We start from the raw sequence: 16,100 nt of genomic DNA, 5'->3' as shown, positions 1-16,100 counted from the left end.
TGTATGGGCTGTTTATCCTGCTGTCACTTTAAGGGTGGGGACTCTACTTCCAAACACCCTTGGAGCTCCCCCAGAGCCGAGCCTCCCAATTTTGAAAATTCCAGGCATTCTCACTGGTTATAAAAACTCATGAAGTTTGGCCCCTCTCACTTTCAGAGGCAAATGTTATGGGGATTCATCCTTCCCATTCATGGGCTCCCCAGTGTGAAAGTCTGTTTTCACCCTTCTCTGCACCACTGGCTCTCTACCCAACATGGACAGCCATGGTCTGTTTCACTTCCAGACCCTGCCTTTGCCCTTCCTACCTTCTTTGATGTAGCCTCTTAACTACCTTTATTTCGTGGAGTCTGTTCTGCCAGTCTTCAGATCATTTCATGGGTTATTTATGCTGCTATGAGTATATCTAGTTGTATCCATGGAACAAGGCAAGCTTACTCCCCCTACTCTACCACCATCTTCCTAGTCAATTCTCTAATTTTTGACATTTTAATTATTATGCTTCTTGGTGTGGACCTCTTTGGGTTCATCTTATTTGAGATTCTCTGTATTTCCTGGATGTGTTTCCTGCCCCAGGTTAGGGAATTTTTTAGCTTATTTCTTCAACTAAGTTCTCTACCCCTTTCTCCTTCTCTCTTCTTCTTCTGAACCCCTATAATGCAATTATTAGTATGCTTCATGTTGTCCTAGAGGTCCACTATCTCACCTTTTTAAAGTCTTTTTTCTTTTTGCCATTCAGCTTGGATGATTTCCACTACCCTGTCTTCCTAATTGCTGAGCTGTTCTGCATCCTCTGATCTATGGTTGACTCCTCTAGTGTTTCTCCTCCTAAGTTAAGGAATCATCTTTATGATCATTACTTTGAATCATATCAGGTAGACTATCTCTGTTTGGTTTAGATCTTTTTCTGAGATTTCTGTCTTGCTCTTTCATTTGAAACAGACTCCTCTGTCTCCTCATTTTGTCTGACTTTCTCTGTTTCTATGTATTAGATAAGTTAGTACATGCCCTGGTCTTGAAAGTAGTGGCTTTATGTAGAAAACATCCAGTGGGGTCCAGAATCACAATGCACCCTGGTCACCAGAACCCAACCCCCAAGGTGTCCCCTTGTGGGCTACATACACATTCCTATCGTGACTGGGCTGCAACTGCTATGCCAACTGAGGTGACTGCTGGACCAGCTGCCTCCAATGCCCAGCCACGAGTACTATGGGTGCACTGGTGGGAGGATCTGGCCCTGGCACAACTGGATGAGAGGCCCAGCTGCAACTGCTGCAGCTGGGCTGGTTGGTGGGGGTCAAACACCAGTGTGAAATGGCTGCTGATGCCTATCTTTGACTGTTGCAGGCATGGTGGACAGCGGGAGGTGCTTTAGAAATGTGCCTGCCAGGGCAAGTACTTTGGGAGGGAATGTCCACAGGGGAATGCTGATACAGGGAAAGCGGTGCCATCAAGATAGATGGAGAGTGTCAACTGGCATGGCAGCATCATGCCAGCTAGGCTGAAGGAGGGCAAGAAAAATTGCACCTGCCAGCACTCTGTTCCTAGAGAAAGTTCCTACAGATCCCTACCCTCCAGCACATGCCCTAAAATTAGTCAATAAATCTCCTTCACTTATGGCCCAGGTGCTTTTCAAAGAGCTGCCCTGTGCTGTCTGAGTGAGACTGTGCATGAGCCCTTTAAGAGGAGAGTCTCCATTTCCCTCTAGACCTCCCAGAGTTATGGCCTGCTATTTTTCAAATCCAGACATTATGTGGGCTTCTCTTCCTAGTGCAGATTTTTGGGGTGGGGGTGAAAAATGTAGGGTTTGAACTCCTCACTCCTCAGGCAGGTCTCTTCACCTGTGATGGCCTTCCTGATTCTCGATTACCACACCACGTGTCAGGTTCCTAACCAGACCATGTCTCTTCCCTTCCTACCCTTCTTGATGTGGCTTTTTCCTTGTATCTTTGGCTGGAACAGCTGTTCTCCTAGTCTTCAGGTCAACTGCACAAAGAGTTGCTCTATATGTAGTTGCATATATTTGCTGTATCCACGGGAGGAGGTGAGCTCAGGATCTTTCTAATTTGCCTTCTTCTTTGACTCTATACAGTTGCTTTAAAATCTGCTAAGGCAAGCCACTACCCATGTTGCTGTTTTACTTGTTTTAAGTTATTACATTCATTGCAAGTATTATTTCAAACTTTCCTACCACTTTCTCAACTTACATATACTTATACTTGAATTTTCATTGGTATTTTTACATGACGTGACTTGGAGTATCTTATAATTTTTAATATATTTGTTAGGAAGAATAAAAGTCCTTTATTTATGGGGTACCTGGGTAGCTCAGTTGGTTAAGCATCTTACTCTTGATTTCGGCTCAGGTCATGATCTCAGGGTTGTGAGATCAAGCCTTGCATGAGATTCTCTCTCTCCCTCTGCCCCTCCCCCACTCTAAAAGAAAAAGTCCTTTATTTCTGCCATTTAATGTCAGCAATAATCTTTTTTAAAATTTTTTTATTTATTCATTTGAGAAAGAGAGATCAAGAGACAGAGAACATGAGCAGGGGCGGGGGGAGGGGCAGAGCGAGAAGCAGACTCACCGCTGGCAGGCAGCCCAATGTGGGTCTCAATCCCAAGATCCTGGGATCGTGACCTGAGCCGAAGGCAGATGCTTAACCAACTGAGCCATCCAGGCACCCAGCAATAATCTTTATTATCCTGTCCACTCATCTATTACTTACCCATATCCTTTTTTAAAGATTTATTTTTAGAGAGAGTACGCATAGGCATGCAAGTGGGCATGCAAGTGGGGGGAGGGGCAGAGGGAGAGGGAGACTCTCAAGCAGACTCCCCTCTGAGCTCAGAGCCTGATTCAGGGCTTGATGCCACAACCCTGGGATCATAACCTGAGCGAAAACCAAGAGGCAGACGCTCAACGGACTGAGCCACCCAGGTGCCCCACCCATATCTTTATTATATTTCACAAAGGATGAAGTTTACAAACACCAAATTAGATTTATATCCAAATTTTATACTTTTTGGTTTTTTATATTCGCAAGATTTCTTTTTTATATGTTATTGCTGTTTGTTAGTGATATTCATAGTAGTCATACTGTACAGTCATAGATAGTCATAGATAGTAATGATAGTACTGAAAGTCAACAGACTTTGTGAATTTCCTCTGAAGCTCATTTTCTAAAACACGAATTCTATCAGACTGCTATAACAAACACCAGAGACTGTATAGTTTATACACAACAGGAATTTTACTGCTCACAGTTCTGGAGGTGGAGAAGTTGAAGACAAAGTTGCCAGTATAGTCGCCAGTATGGTGAAGGTTCACAACCTGAACCTTCATTCTCACTGTGTCCTCACAAGGTGTAAGGGCTAGAGATCTCAGTGGAGATTCTTTTATAAGGGCACTAATCCCATTTATGAGGGCTCCACACTCACTAAGCACCTCCTAAAGGCCCCAACTACTAATACCATCATCTCTAGGGGTTAGCATTTTACCACACGAATCTTGTGGGGTCACAAATATTCAGAACACAGCACATTATATTCAATAAATTTCTTAGCTAGTTTCATTGAATGTCCTCAATTTATACAGAGTATCCACGAATGAACAGTTTCCTTTCCAATATTCATCTTTCTTTTTTTTTAATGGCTCATTGAAAATGGTCAGCATGTCCAATACTATACTGCACAGAATGGTGAGAGAAAGCACCTAATTCTATCTTTTGTTTTATTTCTCTATTGCATTAGTTTTATCAGTAATGCATATTATATTTTATCAAATGATGTTATAATGCATGTTGATATGCGGTGAACCTTATTTTGGACTAATATACCCTTCTCATAAATGATGTTTCAAACAGTTATCACTCAATCTGTTTAACTATGAGAACGATAAACAGAAGGAAAAAACTAAGAAGGCAAGTTATAGTATCGTTTTTTGTTATTGTTGTTGTAAAATTCCATAATCAGGTGTAACTAAACAGTACACACTTCAGAGAAAGTGGTAAAATTAAATTATTGCCATCTCCCACTAAAAAAAATTCAACCACACTGAGTTATATAATTTAACAAACAGGAAAGATAAAAAGATTTCACTATTTTCGTATGACTTTAACAAAAATTCTATTTAGTGATCCAAAAACATAACTCGTTGTAGCTGTATATCAAAACTGTATTAAAAACGGTCAACTTTGATTGAAACATTTTTAATTCATTCATTCCCTTATTCACTATTATAAATGTTAAACACTATGCTAGTTGCAGGGGGATACAACAGTAAAGAAGGCAATATTTTTCTTCAGTCAACTTACAAACTAGTGTAGGGACTGATAAAATTTTTCTGTAAAGGGCCGCATCATAATATAGGCTTCTAGGAGGCCATATAGTCTCTGTTGCCAACTACTCAGCTCTGTCATAAGGCAAAAACAGTTATTAGACAACAGGTAAAATATGAGCATGCAAGTGTTTAAATAAAACTTTATTTACAAAACAGGTGGTGGGCCAGATCTGGTCAATGGGCTACAGGTTGCCAACATCTGCTCCAGTAAAAATTAACGAATTAGGAATTTCAACACTATATGGTAAATGTAATGATAGTGGGAAGCACAGGTTATTGTGGGAACATGATCTAAGGAATCAATAAAGCCTTCTGGGAGGAGACAACAATCCAACAGACTACTCCACTTTCTCACATTCAGCAAATAAAAGTAGTTTATTGTAATGTGTCACCATTATAAGATCTCATTCTAAAATGGAAAACATATTTGACTATGCAAGAATTATTTCACATTATAGTATTCTCTTCTGTTTATGAAAAAATATGCCATAAGCACAAGTAAAAGCTTACCTTGAGTGACTGTTTTGAGAACAATTAAAGTTGATAAAAATCTCAATGGTAAATTGGAGCTCTTAAAGAAAGCAGCTGTCTTTGGTTTATTGTCCACTGAATGTTCTAAAGAATTATCTTGAATTCCCTTTGTTACTACTCCTTTGAATATGTCTTCACCCAGTCTCCTCAATGTTGATGTCATGGTTGAATGCTGTTAAAAATATGTACCATCTTAGTATATTTATTTATGTCCATGATATATTTCAAATACTACAATCAAATACAGAAACTAAAAATAAGTCAATTTTTTTCTAATTAAAAAATGGGTTAGAAATATGTAAAATTAAAAAGAAGTAATTTTATAATCAACTTTTTAAAATTATTTATGACTTTTTCTAAAAGAAATGAGCAGTCTACTAAGAAAAAATTAGGAGAACCGAGACAAGATTCAATTTGAAAATGTTTAAGAACATCAGATCATGATATGTTTCTGGCACAGAGAAATCAAAGGAACAGAAAAGTAGACACTATAGGTTCTTCACTCCTTCACCATTACTGACAAATGGTTTCTTGGGTGTATCTTACAGTGTTAGCTTATAAAGTGATTATCTAGGGCCTCACTGCTTTACAGCTTACTATGATCATAACCATCACAGTGATTTTAATAACTTTTAACAACTGCAGAAGAATAAAATACTGGGTTAGATTCATGGATAATTCTGGAGCACCTGGGTGGCTCAGCTGGTTAAGCATCTGCCTTCTGCTCAGGTCATGATTCCGGAGTCCTGGGATCGAGCCCCGCATTGGGCTCCCTGCTCCTCCCTCTCCCTCTTCCCTTCTCCCTGCTTGTGGTCTCTCTCTCTCAAATAAATAAAATCTTAAAAAAAAATTTTAGAATCATGGATAATTCTCATGGTGAATAAACTAAAACAAGACAATGGGCAAAACAGAAATACTGACATGTAAATATTTCTAAAATAATATAAGCTTTTATGATATTCCACATATATTTTAAGAACCAAATAAAGGAAAACCATTTTACACTGCTACAGATGAGAGTGCATGAGCCAGACTTAGAAGTAACTTAAATATAGGTAACAAGTATTTGCCTTAGAATTTCAGCATATTAAAATTAGAGAGATATGGGTGCTTGGGTGTCTCAGTCAGTTAAGTGTCCAACTCTTGATCTCAGCTCAGGTCATGATCTCAGGGTTGTGAGATCAAGCCCTGCGTCAGGCTCCACTCTGGGTGTTGAGCCTGCTTGAGATTCTCTCTCACCCTCTGCCCCTCCCCCACTCTCTAAAAAAATAATTAAAAAAATAAAATTAGAGAGATATATTGAGATTTTATGGGGATCAAAAGGCACAATGATTGGGTGGTGAGTGGCATAACAAATGCAATCTAATTTAAATATACGGTCTATAAATCTTAAATCTGAAAAAGGAAGCCTCATACATTATTGGTAGGAATGTAAACTGGTATAGCCATTGTGGAAAACAGTATGGAGGTTTTTCAAAAAATTAAAAAAGAAATACAATACAATCCAGTAATTCCACTATTAGTTATTTACTCAAAGAAAACAAAAACATTAATTTAAAAAGATATATAGACTCATATGGTGATTAACATAACAATAAAAAATTATTTAAAAAAAGATATATAGACTCCTATGTTTATTGCAGCATTATTTACAATAACCATGATATGGAAGCAACCTAAATGTTCATCAACAGGTGACTGGATAAGGTGTGTGTGTGGGGTGTGTGTGTGTGTGTGTGTGTGTGTGTGTGTGTGTACACACACATACATACACAGTGGACTATTATGCAGCCAAAAAAACAGATGAGATTTTGCCATTTTTGACAACATGGATGGACCTAGAGGATATTATGTTAAGTGAAATACATCAGACTGAGAAAGATAAACACCATATGATTTCATTCATATATGGAATCTAAAAAAAAAATGAATAAACAAACAAAAAGTGGAATCAACCTTTAAATACAAAGAACAAACTGATGGTTGCTAGAGGGAAGGGGGGGTGAGAAGAAGGGCAAGATGGGTGAAGGGGAGAGGGAGATACAAGCTTCCCGTCATGGAAGGAATAAGTCACAGGAATAAAGGCACAGCACAGGGAATATAGTCAATGATATTATAATAGTGCTATATGGTGACATTTGGTACCTACACTTGTAATGAGCAAAGCCTAAGTATAGAAAAGTTGAATCAGTATGTTGTATACTTGAAACTAATTTAACACTGTGTCAACTATACTCAAATAAAAATTTAAATAAGTTTTTAATATTAGGAAAAGATAATATGTATGTTTTTTAAAACCATGGTATAAAAATAGGAGAAAATACTAGAAATTCTATAAGTTTCCTGATGCCTATTTCTCAGGCTTGAAGCTGAAAAGGCTGGCAACCTGGAAACTACAGACAAAAAAGCCCCAACAGTAGTCTGCTCTCTCTAGCCAAAAGTCTAAGAAAAGAGCAGCCTTGCAAGACAAAAAACTTCCATTTTTTAATTTTAGTTTTGGGGGGGCAGAGGGAAAAAGAGAATCTTAAGCTGGCTTCATGCCTAGCACAGAGCCTGATGTGGAGCTCGATCTCACAATGCTGAAATCATGAACTGATCTGAAGTCAAGAGTCAGATACTTAACCAACTGAGCCACTGAGGTGCCCCAAGACAAAAAACTTTTAGACAAAACCACAATCCAACCAAACACCATAGAAAGATCTGTGGTCCAACATCTACCTAGATGAGCAAAATTCCAAGGACAGCCTACACTTCTACCCTCAACCAGGCAGTAACAAGGTGTCCATGAATGCAATGTGAGGGGTAATGAGGCACTCCCATCCCTCTCAGTTAGGGAGATATCAGTAGAGGCCTAGTGGGAAACCAGAACTCCCCCACCTCCCCCAGATAGCAATAGAAGCCTGGTGGGGAACCTGGACTTCTACATAACAAGGCAATAAAGAGAGCCATCCTGTATTTCCTCTGCAAGAGCAATGTCAAAAGAAAGCCAGATAAAAAAGATACCCAGAGCCTTATAATATCAAAATGTCCAGTTTTCAATAAAAAATCACTAATCACACAAAAACCTGGAAGATCTCAAACTGAACGAAAATCAGTAACTGCCAACACCAATGGCACAAAGATGTTAGAATTATCTGACAAAGATTTTAAAGCAGCCATGATAAAATTTATAATTATGCATTTTTTAAAAATGTAAAATAGAAAATTCAATCAAAGAAATAGAAAGTCTTACCAAAGAAAATATAAAGAACCAAATGGAAATTTTATAACTGAAAATAGAGTAACCAAAATTAAAAACAGATAGGTTCACTAGCTAACTGAATCCAACGGTACATTAAAGGGATTTTTCACCACAATCAAATGGGATTTATTCCTGGGCTGCAGGGTGATTCAATATCTGCAAAACAATCAACATGATATATCAGATTAATAAAAGAAAGGATAAGAACCATATGATCCTCTCAATAGATGCAGAAAGCATTTGACAAAATACAGCATCCTTTCTTGATAAAAGGCCTCAAGAAAGAAGGGATAGAAGGAACATACCTCAACATCATAAAGGCCATATACAAAAGACCCACAGCAAATACCCTCAATAGGGAAAAACTGAGAGCTTTTCCCCTAATGTCAGGAATATGACAGGGATGCTCACTCTTACCATTATTGTTCAACACAGTACTGAAGTCCTAGCCTCAGCAATCAGACAACAAAAAGAAATAAAAGGCATCCAAGTCAGCAAGGAAAAAGTCTAACTTTCACTCTTCCCAGATGACCTGATACTTTATATAGAAAACCCAAAAGACTCCACCCCAAAATTGCTACCATACATGAATTCAGCAAAGTTGCAGAATATAAAATCAATGCACAGAAATCTGTTGCATTTCTATTCACTGATAATGAAGCAGCAGAAAGAGAAATAAAGGAATCGATCCCATTTACAACTGCACCCAAAACCATAAGATACCTAGGAATAAACCTAACCAAAGAGATAACAGGATCTGTACTCCGAAAACTATAGAACACTGGTGAAAGAAACTGAAGACAACACAAACATTCCATGCTCATGGATCAGAAGATTGTTGTTAAAATGTCTATACTACTCAAAGCAATCTACACATTCACAATGCAATCCCTATCAAAATAACACCAGTATTTTTCATGGGCCTAGAAAAAGAATTCTAAAATTTGTATGGAACCAGAAAGGACCCGAATAACCAAAACAATCCTGAAAAAGAAAACCAAAGTGGGAAGCATCACAGTCCCAGACTTCAAGCTGTATTACAAAGCTATAATCATCAGGGTAGTATGGTACTGGCACAGAAACAGACACATCGAATAATGAAACAGAATAAAGAACCCAGATTTGGACCCACAACTATATGGTCAACTAATCTTCAACAAAACAGGAAAGAATATCCAACGGAAAAAAGACAGTCTCTTCAACAAATGGTGTTGAGAAAACTGGACAGCCACATGCAGAAGAATGAAATGGGACTACTTTTTTTTTTTTAAAGATTTTATTTATTTATTTGACAGAGAGAGACACAGTGAGAGAGGGAACACAAGCAGGGGGAGTGGGAGAGGGAGAAGCAGGCCTCCCACAGAGCAGGGAGCCTGATGCAGGGCTCAATCCCAGGAACCTGGGATCATGACCCGAGCTGAAGGCAGACACGTAACGACTGAGCCACCCAGGTGCCCCGAAACTGGACTACTTTCTTATACCATAAACAAAAATAAATTCAAAATGGATGAAAAACCTAAATGTGAGACAGGAAGCCATCAAAATCCTAGAGGAGAACACAGGCAGCAACCTTTGTGACCTCAGCCCCAACAACTTATTACTAGACACATCGCTGGAGACAAGGGAAACAAAAGCAAAAATGAACTAGGACTTCATCAAAATAAAAAGCTTCTGCACAGCAAAGGAAACAGCTAACAAAACTAAAAGGCAGGGTGCCTGGTGGCTCAGTTGGTTGGGCGACTGCCTTCGGCTCAGGTCATGATCCCGGAGTCCTGGGATCAAGTCCCACATCGGGCTCCCAGCTCAGCGGGGAGCCTGCTTCTCCCTCTGACTTTCTCCCCTCTCATGCTGTTTCTCTCTCTCAAATAAATAAATAAAATCTTAAAAAAAAAACTAAAAGGCAGCCTACAGACTGGGAGAAGATATTTGCAAATGATATACTTGATAAAAGGACAGTATCCAGAATCTATAAAGAACTCATAAAATTAACACCCCAAAAATAAATAATCCAGTTAAGAAATGGGCAGAAGATATGAACAGACATTTCTCCAAAGAAGACATACAAATGGCCAACAGACACACGAAAAAATGCTCAACATCACTCATCATCAGGGAACTACAAATCAAAACCACGAGATACCACCTCACACCAGTCAGAATGGCTAAACTGAACAACATCGGAAACAACAACGTTGGTGAGGATGCAGAGAAAGGTGAATCCTTTTACACTGCTGGTGGGAATGCAAGCTGGTGCAGCCACTCTGGAAAATGGTATGGACATCCTCAAAAAGTTAAAAATATAACTAGCCTGGGGCGCCTGGGTGGCTCAGTCGTTAACTGTCTGCCTTCAGCTCCGGTCATGATCCCAGGGTCCTGGGATCGAGCCCTGCATCAGGCTCCCTGCTCCGCGGGAAGCCTACTTCTCCCTCTCCCACTCCCCTGCTTGTGTTCCCTCTCTCGCTGTGTCTCTGTCAAATAAATAAGTAAAATCTTTAAAAAAATAAAAATAAAATAAATAAAATAAAAATATAACTACCCTATGACCCAGCAATTGCACTACTAGACATTTATCCAAAGGATACAAAAGTGCTGAAACGAAAGGGGCTCATACACCCCAATGTTTATAACAGCCCTATTGACAATTGCCAAATTATGTAAAGAGCGCAAGTGTCGACTGACTGATGAACAGATAAAGAAGATGTGGTGTATATATGTGTATACACACACACAAACACACACACACACACACACACACAATGGAATATTACTCGATCATCAAAAGGAATGAAATCTTGTAACAAGGTGGATGGAGCTAGAATGTATTATGCTAAGTGAAAAAAGTCAGTCAGAGAAAGATACATATCATATGATTTCACTCATTTGTGTAATTTAAGAAACAAAACTGATGAACATAGGGCACAGGAAGGAAAAATAAGATAAAAACAGAGGGAGGCAAACCATAAGAGACTGTTAGGAGAACTGAGGGTTGCTGGAGGGGAGGTAAGTGGGGGATGGGCTAAATGGCTGATAGGTATTAAAGAAGACACTTGTTGGGATGAGCACTGGGTGTTATACGTAAGTGATGAATCATTAAATTCTACTCCTGAAACCAATACTACACTATATGTTTACTAACCTGAATTTAAATTAAAAAAGAAAAACTACACAAACAAAAAAAATGGATAGGTTCAACAGCAAAATGGAGGACACAAGGAAATAACTGGTTAACTGGAATTTAAAACAACAGAATTTACCCAATCTGAACATTGTACTGGAAAAAAACAAAACAAAACAAAAACCACAGAGGGGAAATTAGAGATTCCAGGAACTGAAGAACTATAACAAAAGATTTAGTAACCCTGTCAATCAGTATCCTGGAAGGAAAAGAAACATGAGGTAGCACTGAAAAAATACTTGAAGAAATAATGGCTGAAAGCTTCCCAGATTGGCTAAATAAATAAATCTAGAGACTGAAGAAACTGACCAAACCCCAGAAAGGATAAATCCAAAGTGATCAACAATATATATCATAACCAACTTATGAAACCTAAAGAAAAAAGAAAACCACTGAAAACAGTAACAGAGAAATTAACATACATGAAGCAAGCAATTCAAGCAACAGTGGATTCCTTATCATAAGCCATGGAAGTTGTCTAGAAGAAATTAGTACAACATTTTTCAAGTATTTTAAGAAAAGAACTATCATCTCAGAATCCTATACCCAGTGAAATTATCCTTCAGGAATATAGAGGAAACTAGGACACTCGAAGATGAAGTGAAACTAAAACAGTTTGTCATCAGCAGACCTATTCCAAAAGGCTACCTAAGAGAAGTTCTCTATGTTTAAATGAAATAATAAAAGAAGGAACCTTGAAATATCTGGAAGGAAGGAAGAACTCAGTAAGCAAAATATGGGCAAATACAACAGACTTTCCTTCTCCTTCTGAGTTTTATGTTTGACAGTTATGCAAAAATTTTAACACTGTCTAATGTGATTCTAAATATATATAGAAGATATTAATATTATATATATTAAGATATTAATATTCATTAATATTAATGAAGGGATAAAAAGGCAAAGTTTCTTTTGTCAAGAAATCTTCTTTTATCAAGATTTTATTTTTTTTAATTTAATTAATTAATTTGTCAGAGAGAGAGACAGAGAGAGCACAAGCAGGGAGAGCAGCAGACAGAGGGAAAAGCAGGCTCCCCGCTGAGCAAGGAGCCCGATGTGGGACTTTGATCCCAGGACCCTGGGATCATAACCTCAGCTGAAGGCAGCCACTTAACCGACTGAGCCACCCAGGTGTCCCAAAAGGCAAGGTGTCTATACTTCAGTTCAATTAGCAAAATAAAAACACCAGTAGACTGTGGTAAGTTATCTATATATAATCTGATACCTAGAAGGACTAATATAAAAACTATAAAAAGAGAAATAGTCAAAGCTATAAATAAACCAAAATGGAGTTTTAAAAAATGTTCAAGTAACCCACAGCAAAGCAGGGGAAAAGAAAAACCAGAGAAATGAAAAAGATACACAAAAACAAACAATAAACAAAAAATAAAATAATAAACTTAAGCCCTAACATATCAATAACTACATTAAATATAAATGGCCTAAATATACGAATTAAACACAGAACTTGATAAAGTTGATTAAAAAACAAAATCTAGCTACATGCTATCTACAAAAACTCATTTCAAATATAACAATGCAAACAGGTCAAAATTAAAAGAATGGAAAAGGACATCATGAATCTAAGGACAGCAGAGTGCTTATATTAATATCAGAGATCTCAGAGCAAAGAAAATTACCAAGTATACTGAGAGATATTACATAATCATAAACAGTTAATCCACTAAAAACATATAACAATCCTAAGTTTATATGCACAAAGCAACAGAATTGCAAAACATAGGCAAAAATGATAAACAGGAGAAATATATAAATTCACAATTATAGCTAAAGACTTCTCTGAACACTAGATACAACTAGAGAGAATAGTAACAAGGATATAAACTAACTAAAAAATGCCATCAACGAGCTGGATCTAATCCACATTTATAGAACACTCACACAAGAGCAGAATACACATCCTCAGCCAAATAATGTCAACAATACAACCAAACCAGAAAAACAGAAAGGTAGAAGAAAGATCTAAAACAAACTTATAAATAATTCATGGTCAAAGAGGAAGTCTCAAGGGAAATTTTTAAAATACATTAAATTGGGGCGCCTGGGTGGCTCAGTTGGTTAAGCGACTGCCTTCAGCTCAGGTCATGATCCTGGAGTCCCGGGATTGAGTCCCGCATCGGGCTCCCTGCTCGGCAGGGAGTCTGCTTCTCCCTCTGACCCTCCCCCCTCTCATGTGCTCTCTTTCATTCTGTCTCAAATAAATAAATAAAATCTTTTAAAAAAAAATACATTAAATTGGAAGAAATGAAAATGTAACATATCAAAATTTGTGGGACACAGTTAAAGAAGTGCTGACAGAAAAACAGCACCAAAAATAGCACTATGTTAGAAAAAAAGTAAGTCTCAAATGAATAATCTAAGTTTTTACCTAGTAACCTAAAAAAAGAACAAAATAAATCCAAAGCAAACAAAAGGAAGGAAATAATAAAGAGATAAAAATGAAAACTATAAAATAATGAAACAAAAAGATAGTTCTTTTTAAAAAATCAACAAAACAAACTTCTGGCAAGAAAGACAAAAAAAAATTACACAAATTATCAGTCAATTAAGTGTCTGCCTTTGGCTCAGATCATGATCCCAGAGTCCTGGGATCAAGCCCCACATCGGGCTCCCTGCTCAGTGGGGAGCCTGCTTCTCCCTCTGCCTGCTGCTCCTCCTGTTTGTGCTGTCTCTCTCTCTGTCAAATAAATACATACAATCTTTTAAAAAAAAAAAAACAATTTAAAAAAAATCTCCCCAAAAGACATCTCTAGGCTGACAGTTTCATGGAAGAATTCTACCAAAAGTCTAAAGAAGAATTAACACTAAATCTAATTTCTTTCAGAAAAAAAGGATGGAACACTTACCAATTAATTTGACAAACACAGTACTACCTTGATACAAAACCAGATAAAGATAGTATAAAAGAATAGAAAACTGCAGATCAATATCCCTAATGAATATATAGACTCTCTAACAAAATATTAGCAAACAGAATTCAGCAAATATAAAAAGAACTATACAACACGGCCAAGTGGGGTTTATTTCAGGAAAACATGGTTAATTCAGTATTTGAAAGCCAATCAGTAATGCACCACATTACCAGTTTAAAGAAAAAAAAATCACACGGTCATATCAATAAATGCAAAAAATTATTTTTGCTTCAACGTTCATTCATGATAAAAAAAAATACTCAGAAAAATAGGAATAAAGGGGAACTAAACTTGATAAAGCATCTACAAAACTATAGCTAATACTATAATTAATAGCGAAGGACTCACTGTGTTCCCCCCTAAGATCAAGAACAAGCCAATGACGTCCATTATCATTCATATTTACCATAGTCCTAAATATTGTATCTAATGCAAAAGAAAAATTAAAGGCATACATGTCAAAAGAAAAAAAAGGAAAACAAAAAACTTTCCTTATTTGCAGGTCCATGACTATGTAGAAAATTCCAAAGAATCTTGAAGACAAATCCTAAAACAAGTAAGAGCATGGTCAAAGGATACAGAATGAACAGAGTACCAACATGGACACCAAAATTTGAAAAATACCAACTGCAATCACTCAAAAACATTAAATATGCAGCTGAAAATCTAACAAGTAATGTACAGGAATTTTATGCTTAACACCACATATCATGGATGAAAGAAATCAAATTTCTAAATAAAATGGAGAAGCATATCATGTTCCTGAACTGGAAGACTCAACACAGTAAAGATGTCAATTTTTCTCAAATTTATATACAGGTTAATGCAATTCCTATCAAAATCCCTGTAAGATATTTTGTGGATAGAGAAGATTATTCTAAAATTTATAAGGAAAGTCAAAGGAACTATTATAGTTAAAATATTTTTGAAAAATAGTAATAAAATGGGAGATCAATATACCCAACTTCAAAACATATTATAGAGGTACAGGAATCAACGGTATGGAACTGGCAAAGGAACAGACACACAGATACATGGAACATAACAGAGAACACAGAAAGAGACCCACAGAATTATTCCCAACTGACAAAGGTACAGAGGAAGGAAAGGCTTTACAATAAATGGTGCTGGAACAATTGGACATTTATTAACCTTGATCTAAATCTCATACGTTATACAAAACTAACTCAAACTGTACATGGACTTACATGTAAAATGCAAAAGTATAAAACTTTAAGAAAAAAAAAAAAGAAAATCTTCACAATCTAGGGTTAGGCAACAAATTCTTACACTTGACCCCAAAAGCAACATCCACTAAAGGAAAAACTGACTGGAAATCATTAAAATTTAAAAGCTCTGCAAAAGACCCTGTTAAGGGTGGGGGGATGGGTTAGCCTGATGATGGGTATTAAAGAGGGCACATTCTGCGTGGAGCACTGGGTGTTATGCACAAACAATGAATCATGGAACACTACATCAAAAACTAATGATGTAATGTATGGTGATTAACATAACAATAAAAATTTTTTTTAAAAAGACCCTGTTAAGAGGATGAAAATACAAGAAAGAAAAAAAATATTTCCAAATGACATACCCAACAAAGGACTAGTATCTAAAATATATAAAGAACTCTTAAAACTCAACAATGGAAAACAAAGAGTCCAATTAAATAATGGGCAAAAGACACAAATAGACTGAAGAAGATACACCTGTGGAAAGCAAACACATGAAAAGATATGTTTAGCCACTGGGAGACACAAATTAAAACTCCAATGAGAAAACAATACTATTAAGAATGGTGAAAATAAAAAAGAGTAACAACACTAAATGCTGGTGAGGCCATGGAGAAACTAGATCACTCAGATATTGCTAGTGAGAGGGTAA

General features: G+C 37.1%; 1 protein-coding gene across 11 annotated transcripts in view; it reads right to left on the bottom strand.

Moving 5' to 3' along the window:
• CCDC138 (coiled-coil domain containing 138) overlaps positions 1-16,100 on the bottom strand; it is a 138,506-nt gene that overhangs the window by 47,723 nt on the left and 74,683 nt on the right. For all 11 annotated transcript variants that reach the window (XM_025869116.2, XM_073897928.1, XM_025869118.2 and 8 more), the window contains one exon: positions 4,847-5,039. In XM_025869116.2, coding sequence (XP_025724901.1) covers positions 4,847-5,039 — 193 coding nt within the window. The remainder of the gene's footprint in view (positions 1-4,846; positions 5,040-16,100) is intronic.

Source organism: Callorhinus ursinus, unplaced genomic scaffold (assembly GCF_003265705.2).
Source record: "Callorhinus ursinus isolate GAN/ISIS: 27379988/994484 unplaced genomic scaffold, GSC_fseal_2.0 scaffold10, whole genome shotgun sequence".
Classification (NCBI taxonomy): Eukaryota; Metazoa; Chordata; class Mammalia; order Carnivora; family Otariidae; genus Callorhinus; species Callorhinus ursinus.
This window is presented reverse-complemented; position numbering and strand designations above follow the sequence as displayed.